Genomic DNA, 13121 nt, shown 5'->3' with positions numbered 1-13121 from the left:
TATCTCCTATTCTTTTTCCCCTTCCTCCGCTCTATCTCTCCCTCAGGAGTGGTGCGTGAGTTGGCTACCAAGTCGGACAGCAAGCTTAAGTCTATCTCCACCACCAGGCTCAACCCACAGCATCATCTCTGGTACGAACTGCCCAGATTTATGTTATAATTTCCATGAATAACTTGCATGTGTCCTGGATATGTTCTCATATCCTCACCATCTCCACTCGATGGTATTGAGCCAAGCCATAGGCCCATCTGTCTCTTAGCCCCACTGTGACACTGACAAGGCTGTGGTAACTTCTGTCTGGTGTTACTAAACCTCCACATTGTCGAAAATTGGGCTCTAAATTAGTGGCTAAACCACATACTAATGTCTTACATGTGTTGGCCTCAAGATGCTAAGAAAGCGCTAACGATGCATTACCTTTTAACTAGAAAGCTGATCCTGCAGTGCTATGTCCTTAGGGGCTTCATCCCAATACCGTGAAGTGGCTTCCTCCCCTATGATCTTGGTCCTTAGAGGGTTTATCGCAATACTGTGAAGTGGCTTCCTCCCCTTTTCTTGTATCCTTGCTCACCTGAAAGGACTGGAAAGTGAAGACTAGCAGATTGGAAAGGAAACCATTTTTAGTATATGGATTTACCATCCACCTTTCCCTTGTTTCTGTGGTAATGATGGAACACGCTGTACATTCACTGAGATAATTCATGGATCAGTTAGTTATTATACGGCCCTCCTTTTGTGTAGCTGAAAACCACAGATACTCAGGGAACAGACTCACTGTTTGAACAAGACCGTAGTATGACTAAGGACTGTTTTAATTGTTTATTATTCCTACCATTTCTGTGTAGCTTTTATAATCACACTATCGTGGATATAGTTGGAATAACTGTTAACACATGGTCACTTTAAAGTCAACAACAGACTTAGAAACCACAAAATACTACACAGAATTAGTATTATCTCTGTCTGCTCGCTTTCGAAAACAAACTCACCCAGGCGGCCATTTTGAAACCATAGACCAAAGTCGTCTTTATGTGTCTCAGTGATACAGATATGAATCAGGAAAAATAGACATATCTCCACACTTTTGAGATCTGCCCCGTCTCACAAGCGCTTAGATTCAGAGTTTGATGTGGTGTATGGGCCTGATGTACGTGACGTGGTGAATATTAACCTGGTTGTCTCTTATGTAAGCCTTTCCTCTGTGTCTCCCCAGGCCCCTAGTGTGTGAAGACATGCAGACTGATGTGGAGGATGGCCAGCTACAGTTCTTCTACCTCCTGTCCTTTCTACATCAAGGTACATTAGGGGTGTGTGTGTGTGTGTGTGTGTGTGTGTGTGTGTGTGTGTGTGTGTGTGTGTGTGTGTGTGTGTGTGTGTGTGTGTGTGTGTGTGTGTGTGTGTGTGTGTGTGTGTGTGTGTGTGTGTGTGTGTGTGTGTGTGTGTGTGTGGAACAAAAATATAAACACAACATGTAAAGTGTTGGTCCCATGTTTCATGAGATGGAAGAAAAAAAAGAACCCAGACATTTTCCATGTGCACAAAAAGCTTATTTCTTTGATTTTGTGCACAAATTTGTTTACATCCCTGTTCGTGAGCATTTATCATTTGCCAAGATAATCCATCTACCAGATAGGTGTGGCATATCAAGAAGCTGATTAATTAAAACTTCTTAGGGCTAGGCTCCTTTTCTCAATTTCCACCTGAATGACATGCCCAAAGTAAACTGCCTGTTGCTCAGGCCCTGAAGCCAGGATATGTATATAATTGGTACCATTGGAAAGAAAACACTTTTGAAGTTTGTAGAAATGTTAAAATAATGTAGGACAATATAACACAATAGATATGGTAGGAGAAAATACAAAGAAAAACCAACCAGAATTGTTTTTGTTGATAGACTATGCTCTTACAATGGCAATTATAAGGGCATACTCAATTCTAGCTCCCAGGATGCAATTCCTATGGGTCCATATGGTGTCAGCAGTCTATGTTCAAGGTTTCAGGCTTGTAACTTCCAAAACAAATAAGAAATATCCCTTTTAGTACAGGGACACAGTCTTGGAAAGTTGTGTTTGCGGGCGCCATGAAGACGAGACGCACCTGCTAAAATTGGTTTCCTATTGAACATACTTCTTTCCGTAAGAAATATTATAGTTTGATTATATTTTAGGGTATCTGAGGAGTTAATAGAAACGTATTTTGAGATTTTCGGATTCCTTTCTCTGCATGTTGAACGAGTGGATTACTCAAATCGATGGCACCAACTAAACAGACTTTTTGGGATATAAAGAAGGATTTTTGTCTAACAAAACAACACTACATGTTATAGCTGGGACCCTTTGGGTGACATATCAGAGGAAGATTTTCAAAAAGTAAGTGAATTTTTAATTGCTATTTGTGAATTTATGAAACCTGTGCCGGTGGAAAAATATTTTGATGTGGGGTGCCTTCCTCAAACAATCGCATGGCATGCTTTCGCTGTAATAGCTACTGTAAATCGGACTGTGCAGTTAGAGTAACAAGAATTTAAGCGTTCAACCAATATAAGACACTTGTATGTACCTAAATGTTTAATATCCATAATTTGTATGATTATTTATTTGAATTGCGCGCCCTCCAATTTCACTGGAAGTTGTCCCGCTAGCGGGACACCTAGCCCTAAGAAGTAGCATGCTCATTACACATGTGCAACTTGTGCTGGGGACAATAAAAAGCCACTTCTAAAAATGTGCAGTTATGTCATACAACACAATGCCACAGATGTCTCATGTTTTGAGGGAGCATGCAATTGGCATGCTGGCTGAAGGAATGGCCATCAGAGCTGTTGCAGGAGATTAAATGTTTATTTTTGTACCATAAACCGCCTCCAACGTCGTTTTAGAGAATTTGGCCTCACAACCGCAGACCACGTGTAACCACGCCAGCCCAGGATCTCAACATCTGGCTTCTTCACCTGGGGATCGTCTGAGACCAGCCACCCGGACAGCTGATTAAACTGAGGAGTATTTCTTTCTGTAATAAAGCCCCCAGTGGGTGGGCCTGGCTCCCCAGTGGGTGGGCCTATGCCCTCCCAGCCCACACATGGCTGCGCCCCTGCCCAGTCATGTGAAATCCATAGATTAGGGCCAAATGAATTTATTTCAATTGACTGATTCCCTTATATGAACTGTAACTTAGTAAAATCATTGAAATTGTTTTCATTATGTGTTTATATTTTTGTTCAGTGTATTTATGTATGTGCGTGCAATGCGTAAATGTTAATGTTTCTCTGTGTAATTGAGTTTATCTGTGTGTCTCTCCCTGCCTGTGGGTGCAGACTTTGCATCTGTTGCCAAGCATGGCTGCAGGCTATGGGCTGTGCAGGTGAAAATAATGTTAACTACTGTAATTGGAACATGCACTGACCTGCCTCTGCTGAAGAGTTTTAAACTGGGTTTAAACATCAGGATGGCGGATTAGTTTTAAACTGGGTTTAAACACCAGGAGGTTAGAGGAATAGAAGGGTTTTAAACTGGGGTTAAACATCAGGAGGATGAGGAATAGAATAGGAAAGTGTCTACCCATTTGAGTCCAGCCACTTTATATCCCTGGACTTCATTGGACCGATGTGGGGAGAATGAGGGAGGACTATTACGTATATCACTCCCTACCCAGTCCTCCCACTGTCTCTCCTTGTGGGAGATCACTGTAGTCTAGTCAGACCCAGTGTTACATGACTCTCTCTCTCCCTGTAGGAGATCACTGTAGTTTAGTCAGACCCAGTGTTACATGACTCTCTCTCTCCCTGTAGGAGATCACTGTAGTCTAGTCAGACCCAGTGTTACATGACTCTCTCTCTCCCTGTAGGAGATCACTGTAGTCTAGTCAGACCCAGTGTTACATGACTCTCTCTCTCCCTGTAGGAGATCACTGTAGTCTAGTCAGACCCAGTGTTACATGACTCTCTCTCTCCCTGTAGGAGATCACTGTAGTCTAGTCAGACCCAGTGTTACATGACTCTCTCTCTCTCCCTGTAGGAGATCACTGTAGTCTAGTCAGACCCAGTGTTACATGACTCTCTCTCTCTCCCTGTAGGAGATCACTGTAGTCTAACTGTAAGCGTCAGCTGTCAGAGCAGCTTACCGATCGCTGCAGCTGTACACAGCCCATCTGTAAATAGCCCATACAACCAACTACCTACCTCATCCCCATATTTGTTTTTGTTTTTCTGCTCTTTTGCATGCCAGTATTTCTACTTGTACATCCTTATCTGCACATATCACTACTGTGTAAATTGCTAAATTGTAATTACTTCGCCACTATTGGCCTATTTATTGCCTGACCTCCTTACTTCGTTTGCACACACTGTATACAGATTTTTCTATTGTGTTATTGACTGTACGATTGTTTATCCCATATGTAACTCGGTGTTGTTTTTGTCGCACTGCTTTGCTTTATCTTGGCCAGGTCACAGTTGTAAATGAGAACTTGTTCTCAACTGGCCTACCTGGTGAAATAAAAAAATAGTCTAGTCAGATCCAGTGTTGCAGGACTCTTATTTATCACCCTATACCCCTGGTGATTGTCGACTGATCAAAGCTGGACAGTTCCTTCCTGGTTTAATGGAGTAGATCAACACAGAGAGGAGGAGATGAACAAGAGGAGAGGGGGAGAGAGAGGCAGCTGTTTCCCGGTGGGGGTGCTAGGGAGATGAGAGCTCTTTGTCTTATCTCACCACGGTACCGACGTCCCACTGATATGGCTCTCCCCGTGTCTGTTAACCAGACGGTAAAACACTTTGAGACGTGCCATAAGGCCCACGGTTAGATAAATACAATACAAGCCAAACTATTTAGATGCAAGTATATGATTATAATCTGTACAGGGGGGTGTTTTAAACATTTATCCAAATGCATATTTTCTGTGTGTTGTATTTGTTCTCTCTGCCAGAAGACAGTGTGACCCCTCTGACAGTGCTGGCCACCCGGGAAACCCTGTACCTGCTCAACGAAGACCACCAATGGAGCAAGAGCTTGCCCCACCCGTCAGCCAATGAGAATGGGGAACCCTGCAGTGGGCATGTCACTGTTCAGGAGACCCAGCCAATCAGCTGTGTCAGCTCTGTCCATCTATGGTCGTCTGACCCGTGCAGAATGGACATCAAGCTTTACGATGAGGTGAGACTGAGGGAGGAAAGAGGCATGTGATTGGTCTTAGATTAGGAAGGGCTTCTTCCAAGTTCTCAAGGGTAAGCTGGATAAGCTAAATGCTATCATGAGCAAAGCTGGGCACACGCTTGTATATTTATTAGACATTTTTCAGGATGAAATCTCTTGAGATGTACCATCTTGTTTTCAAGAGTGTCCAGATGAAAACAACTAACAAACGAACAATACTTAGTAAGAAGAAGAATGTGGCAACTACTGTCTAATAACAATGAAATCTAATTTTATTTGTCACATGCGCCGAATCGAACCGTGAAATGCTTACTTACAAGCCCTTAACCAACAAGGCAGTTATAAGAAAAATAAGAGTTAAGAAAATATTTACTAAATAAACTAAACTTAACAATAACAAGGCTATATACAGGGGGTTTTGGTACAGCGTCAATGTGCAGGGGTACAGGTTAGTCCAGGTAATTGAGGTAATATGTACAGTACCAGTCAAAAGTTTGGACACACCTACTCATTCAAGGGTTTCTTTATTTTTACAATTTTCTACATTGTATTTCAAAACTATGAAATTAACACACATGGAATCATGTAGTAACCAACAAATCAAAATATATTTGAGATTCTTCAAAGTAGCTACCCTTTGCCTTGATGACCGCTTTGCACATTCTTGGCATTCTCTCAACCAGCTTCACCTGGAATGCTTTTCCAACAGTCTTGAAGGAGTTCCCACATATGCTGAGCACTTGTTGACTGCTTTTCCTTCGCTCTGCGGTCCAACTCATCCCAAACCATCTCAATTGGGTTGTTGGGTGATTGTGGAGGCCAGGTCATCTGATGCAGATCTCCATCACTCTCCTTCTTGGTCAAATAACACACCTCCAGGCTGTGCAAGGGCTGAGTCATTGTCCTGTTAAAAAACAAATGATAGTCCCACTAAGCTCAAACCAGATGGGATGGCTTATCGCTGTGCTAGCCATGCTGGTTAAATGTGCCTTGAATTCTAAAATCACCAACAGTATCACCTGCAAAGCACCATCACACCACCTCCTCCATGCTTCACGGTGGGAACCACACATGCCGAGATCATCCGTTCACCTACTCTGCGTCTCACAAAGACACGGTGGTTGGAACCAAAAATCTTACATTTGGGCTCATCAGACAGAAGGAAAGATTTCCACCGGTCTAATGTCCATTGCTCGTGTTTCTTATTATTGGTGTCCTTTAGTAGTGGTTTCTTTGTAGCGAATCGGCCATGAAGGCCTGATTCACGCAAAGGGTGGCTACTTTATAGAAGCTCAAATGTAAAATATATTTAGATTTGTTTAACACTTTTTTGGTTACTACATGATTCCATATGTGTTATTTCATAGTTTTGAGTCTTCACTATTATTCTACAATGTAGAAAATAGTAAAAATAAAGAAAAAACCTTGAATGAGTAGGTGTTTTAACTTTTGACCTGTAGTGTACATATTTACAAATGTCGTCACATGGTGATGTTTCTATTAGTTAAAAAAACTGTTTGATCTTAACATTTGAAAAGGGGCTTTCTTAAATTCAATGTGTGTGTTTTAATGTCCTGATTTCTATAGGTAAACGATTTGTCAATTGGGTGTTCCTTTTAATAAATATACACATGACAAAACATGTTTTTTAAGTTGATCCATTTAAAAAGAAATTGGTTCCAATGCAGTTGTCTTCTGTTTGGGAGTGACGGTCCATTTAGTGATTCAGACATTGTGCAATGATGTCTTATAATGGCATACTAGAATGAATCTGCAAAGACTGACATCGAATTCTCAAAGTAAGGTCTTGGTTGGGATTTGAAAGATGTCACTATAGTCTAGGATAGGAAGCAGCAGATGGTTTACTACGGTATTTCTAATGGATACAGTAAAACAACTCTGTATTGTAACCCAGGCTTATAGTTCGTTGTTTTTCTAATATAATCTATATACTGTCCAAAAGATCATTCAGAATCTATCCTCAAACCCAGATATTTCAAGCATTGTTCCATCACTTCCAAAATGTTTGAAATTGCCAGGATTGTCAGCAACTCATTCTTTGCCGTGTACCAAACCGCATGATATAGGTGTGTGTGTGTGTGTGTACGTATACGTATACATGTTTCAAGCAGACCACCATAGTCCCTGTGCCAAAGGAAGCGAAGGTAACCTGCCTAAATGATTACCGCCCCGTGGCACTCACGTCAGTAACCATGAAGTGCTTTGAAAGGCTGGTCATGGCTCACATCAACAGCATCCTCCCGGACACCCTAGACCCACTCCAATTCGCATACCACCCCAACAGATCCACTGATGACGCAATCTCAATCCTACTCCACACTGCCCTTTCTCACCTGGACAAAAGGAACACCTATGTGAGTGCTGTTCGTTGACTACAGCTCAGCGTTCAACACCATAGTGCCCATGAAGCTCATTACGAAGCTAAGGACTCTGGGACTAAACAACTCCCTCTGCAACTGGATCCTGGACTTCCTGATGGACCGCCCCCAGGTGGTAAGAGTAGGGAAACGACATGTCAGCCACGCTGATCCTTAACACTGGGGCCCCTCAGGGGTGTGTACTTAGCCCCCTCCTGTATTCCCTGTTCACCCACGACTGCGTGGCCAAACACGACTCCAACACCATCATTATGTTTGCTGACGACACAACAGTGGTAGGCCTGATCACCGACAATGATGAGACGGCCTATAGGGAGGAGGTCAGAGAACTGGCAGTGTGGTGCCAGGACAAACTCTCTCTCAATGTGAGCAAGACAAAGGAGCTGATTGTGGACTATAGGAAAAAGCGGACCGAACAGGCCTCCATCAACATCGACGGGGCTGTAGTGGAGTGGGTCGAGAGTTTCAAGTTCCTTGGTGTCCACATCACCAATGAACTATCATGGTCCAAACATACCATGACAGTCGTGAGGAGGGCACGACACAACCTTTTTCCCCTCAGGAGACTGAAAAGATTTGGCATGGGTCCCCAGATCCTCAAAAGGTTCTACAGCTGCACCATTGAGAGCATCCTGACCGGTTGCATCACCGCCTGGTATGGCAACTGCTCGGCATCTGACCGTAAGGTGCTACAGAGGGTATTGCGAACAGCCCAGAACATCACTGGGGCCAAGCTTCCTGCCATCCAGGACCTATATAATAGGCGGTGTCAGAGGAAAGCCCAGAAAATTGTCAGACTCCAGTCACCCAAGTTATAGACTGTTTTCTCTGCTACCGCACGGCAAGCGGTACTGGAGCGCCAAGTCTTGGACCAAAAGGTTCCTCAACAGCTTCTACCCCCAAGCCATTAGACTGCTGAACAATTCATAAAATCACCACCGGACAATTTACATTGTCCCCCCCCCCCCCCCCCCCCCCCCCTTGTACACTGCTGCTACTCGCTGTTTGTTTGTTACCTATGCATAGTCACTTCGCGCCCACCTACATGTACAGATTACCTCAACTAGCCTGTACCCCCACACACTGACTAGGTACCGGTGCCCCCTGTATATAGCCTCGTTATTCTTATTGTGTTACTTTTTATTATTCCTTTTTTAGTCTACTTGGTAAATATTTTCTTCATGAACTGCAATGTTGGTTAAGGGCTTGTAAGTAAGCATTTCACGGTAAAGTCTACACTTGTTGTATTCGGCACATGTGGCAAAATAAAGTTTGATTTGATTTGAGCATATGAGTGTGTGTATGTGTTTCCTGTGCAGATAGTGAAGGAGGAGAAGACGTGGTCGTTGCACTCTGACAGTGCAGAGCTGATGCAGGGCCTGCTGGTCTGGGTCAGAACACAATGGGAGAACATGTTCGGAGTCAAACTCGCCATCACCAACCTCACCCTACCAGCCTGAGGAAAACACCCACCCTTCCAACTCTGTGTGTGTGTGTGCGCGCGCTGCTTGAGTGTGGGTCTGTCTGTCTTCACTGTCAGACTTGTCCCTCAATAGGACAGTATGTTTACCTGGTTTGAAGCCAACTATGATTTCCTCATGTTTGGTCACTTTTACAAAGCACTGATCTGTTAACGCCTCATCTGAATCCCGTCCATTTTATAACCATGCCAGTATAGCCAGCCAGGGAGAGTGCCTTGTGGTGTTGCCAGTCCTGCTACGTTCTAATGCACCTTGAATATGTGAAAGGGGTGAGGGGGAATCATGTGTTTCTTTCAGGGGGGTGAGGACAGGATAAGGAGGGAGAAAGGGGTAAGCAAAAATGTGAGTTGGGGGTAATTTTGTGTGTATCAAGGAAGTTAGTCCATTCCTCTGAAGCTCAGTGGACTGTGACTTCATCAGAAGTCCCGGGACTGCAGCAGTGAGTTGTGACATCACACGCTCAGCACAAGGCTCTCTAGCCGTCCCATGAGGCTCCGCTCCAGACACCTCTGACGTGACACCTCTTAGTTCTTTTCTTTTTAATCAGGGACTTTTGATGTCACGATGCACTGTGATTATGTAAAGGAAAAGGGCAACCCAAGTGAAGAGTTGCAGCCAAGGCAATGAACCGGGACAGTATCTGTGTTCTGTATTCTTGGGAAAAGTGCAGAATATGCATGATGGGGAATGTGAAATGGAAGGGTTCTGACTGACCTGTTTTAAAGTGGGAGATGTTAGTTGGTTTGTGGCTGTCTGTTAAAATGTATAGTCTTATGCTAATACCTCTCTAGTGCAGTTTAACTATATTGCGAATGTCAAGTGAATACTATTTTTTATGTTGACAGATGAAAAGATGTGTAGAAGTGGACAACAAACAGATGTGTGCAACTTAATTTATTTACCGTCAGCAAATCAATTATAAAAAACTATAGCTTTTTATACTTTAAATAAAAATGCATGTCTGTGGAACAATACATCCTCTTATGACACTGTATTTCCACGTTTGTCCAACTCTTTCATTTTCACAGTGAGAAAGTTCCAATAGCTACTTTTCCTTCTGTAATCATGTAGTTCCAGAGGGGTTTTTCACTGTTCTCACACAGTCAGCCCAACGCCAACCACAACCGCAGCAATGCACCCATCCCCATCGTCACGCTAATCCTCCAGTCATCCACGTGGCCACACTACTACCAATAATCATCACTTTCTGCCCCATCAGACCCCCTTGAGGTTTTTCAATGGAACATTTGACAATTCCTAAGATTTTGTGTAATACAAGAACATTTCTACACCAAGTGACATTTTTCATAGGAGAAATACAAATTCTGAAAAGTTACACGAAGCTTTGAAATAGATTCATGTGTACTATAGGCTTAACCATCACACTGATAGTCTGTCTATCCATTCCTGTCATATCAGGGCTCACAACATTTACATTTTAGTCATTTAGCAGACGCTCTTATTCAGAGCGACTTACAGTAGTGAATGCATACATTTTTTTTCCGTACTGGTCACGAACCCACAACCCTGGCGTTGCAAACACCATGCTCTACCAACTGAGCCACACGGGACCTTTCCACAAGAAAGGAAGGAAGTAAGGAAGGAAATAAGGAAGCACTTTAAAACCCTCCAGATGTTAAATGATTTCCTTTCAGGGAGAGATTGGTCAGGACCAAATCTCCAAAGAGAAAGCAGCACAACGGCTAGGAAAAACGTCCTAGAAGGCAACAACCTAGGAAGAAACCTGGAGAGGAACCATGCTCAAAGGGGACGGCAGTTCTCTCCTGGCTGGGCCGAGTGGAGAGTTAAGAGTACATGTGGCCATTCATTCCAGAAGTTCAAACGTTCATAGATCACCAGCAGGGTCATATAATAACCATGGTGGCTATAGCGAGGGCAACAGTTCAACAACTCCAGAGTCAATGTCAGTTGGCTTTTCATGACCAGGTGTTCTGAGAGGAGAGAGTGGCCGGTGAATCAGGTCAGGTGTCAACAGCAGCAGTCAGAACCGCAGAACAAACTGGATCAGTACGACCAGGTGGACGGGACAGGAACAGCCAGGACTCATCAGGCCAGGTAGTCCTGAGGCATGGTCCTAGGTCTCAGGTCCTCCAGGACAGGAGAGATAGAGGGGAATTAGAGAATGGAATGCTACCAAACACATGGAAACAATACTATGAGCCTGTCCTCCTATAGCTCCTCCCACCAGCCTCCTCTGATAGAGAGAGCATGCCTAAGAACACACAAGACATCAGATAAGACAAGACAGACTGAAGATAATCCCCTGGCACATAGGCTATTGCAGCATAGATACTGGGGACTGAGACAGGGAGGGGGTCGCAAGACACTGTGGCCAATCAGGCAGAATATAACCCCACCCACTTTGCCAAAGCACAGCCCACACACCCCTGTACACACCGATTCAACATTTTCAAGTAGTTCTTGTTGGCTCAGTTGGTAGAGCATGGTGCTTGCAACACCAGGGTTGTGTGTTCTATTCCCATGGGGGACCAGTATGAAAACGGATGCACTTGGTACTATAAGTCAGTCTGGACAAGAGTGTCTGCTAAATGACTAAAATGTGAAATAAACATCTGTGATGCACATAACTCTACTAATCAACCCACCACATGGCTAAAGAGAAACTTTTATTTGATGTCCTACTTCCCACCCAGTGGTTCCAAATGGTAGGGAACACAGTAAAACATCAGGGTGATCTACCTGGCAGGCACATATGTCGAAATGTTAAGGCTTCATTTGCACGGATCAACAGTTGCCCAAAGGAGACACTAATTCAACGGACTGCCTAAAAGACCCAGAGGTGACAGACTGACATTCACGTGGAGATGAAGATATGGGGACATTTTCTCTGCTTGCGTGAGAAGGATTGGAATAGTAGTGTTAGATATCACAACATATACACTTCCTGCAACATTCTTGGTGCCCTCGACACTGCTCTGGCAATGCTACTCAAGCGTTGCTCACCCCTGGGAGAAGACGGCAGTGTCCCAGTCCTGCTGTCACTGCCATGCAGGGAGGGGGCTGTCTCCTGTTTGTTTTTCCAGAGTTAAGACCAACAGTTCCTTATTGAGCACTGTGAATGACACCAGAGAGAGTCAACATACCACCTGTAAGTAGTAAATACACCCCCCTAATGAAAAAATATTGCAGTTAGAGTGCAGTATAACTGCAGTATGCTGCAAATACTGCATTCAAAATAACCATTTTTTTACTGCAGTAATTTTGCAGTGCAACTGCAGTTAGAGTACAGTAGAACTGCAGTTCAACACAGAACACTGCAGTTATTCTGCAATTACTGTGTCTAAAATTCCACAGTCGACTGCAGTTTTACTGCAGTTTCAAAACTGCAATCATTTTTTGGAAGGGCTTTGTTGATGGCAACGAGCCCTTCCTGGCTGTGAAGATGATATGGGACTCTGTTCAGGAAACGTGTTAAAGACCCACTGGGAAAAAACTGGTTGTATCAACATTGTTTCCACCTACCAAAAAATAAATCTAAGTGAAAACCGATTGGATTTGCAAAAAGTAATCAGCGTAAGGGAATTTCGTCCTAACTTATAACTTCAATCCAATAGCATGGTGACATGCTTTGTTGATTTCATGTGGAATTCACAGTAGTTGACAACTCAACCAAATGTAAATCAAAACTAGACATTGAACTGATGTCTTTACCCAGTGTCCTTAAGAAAAAAGATTGCAGTCAGAATGCAGTTTAACTGCAGTATGCTGCAAATACTGCGTCCAAAATATCACTGTTTTTTTTACTACAGTAATTTTGCAGTGTAACTGCAGTTACAGTGCAGTATAACTGCAGTTATTCTGCATTTACTCTATCCAAAATACTTCAGTCGACTGCAGTTACGGCACTTTTACTGCAGTTTCAAAACTGCAATATTTTCTTGTAAAGGTGGGGAGGGTGTTTTAAAGAGATTCAGTAGGAGTGGATTATGCTTTTGATTATCACACCTATGGCATAATAAACCAGCGGTAGTAAACCACATTTGCGGACCTGTTTTGTCTTGCATGACGCCCACATGTTTGACATAGGCACTCTGTATTGTTCCAAT

General features: G+C 43.4%; 1 protein-coding gene across 3 annotated transcripts in view; it reads left to right on the top strand.

Annotated features, from left to right (window-relative positions):
• LOC106575601 (serine/threonine-protein kinase 11-interacting protein) overlaps positions 1–10007 on the top strand; it is a 42168-nt gene extending 32161 nt beyond the window's left edge. For all 3 annotated transcript variants that reach the window (XM_082963546.1, XM_082963544.1, XM_082963545.1), the window contains 4 exons: positions 47–131; positions 1214–1296; positions 4927–5153; positions 8872–10007. In XM_082963546.1, coding sequence (XP_082819672.1) covers positions 47–131; positions 1214–1296; positions 4927–5153; positions 8872–9012 — 536 coding nt within the window. In that variant the 3' untranslated portion in view covers positions 9013–10007. The remainder of the gene's footprint in view (positions 1–46; positions 132–1213; positions 1297–4926; positions 5154–8871) is intronic.
• Positions 10008–13121: the final 3114 nt, after the last annotated feature.

This window comes from Salmo salar, chromosome 17 (assembly GCF_965601325.2).
Source record: "Salmo salar chromosome 17, fSalSal1, whole genome shotgun sequence".
Taxonomy (NCBI): Eukaryota; Metazoa; Chordata; class Actinopteri; order Salmoniformes; family Salmonidae; genus Salmo; species Salmo salar.
The sequence above is the reverse complement of the archived record's forward strand: the minus strand, read 5'-3'. Positions and strand labels throughout refer to the sequence as shown.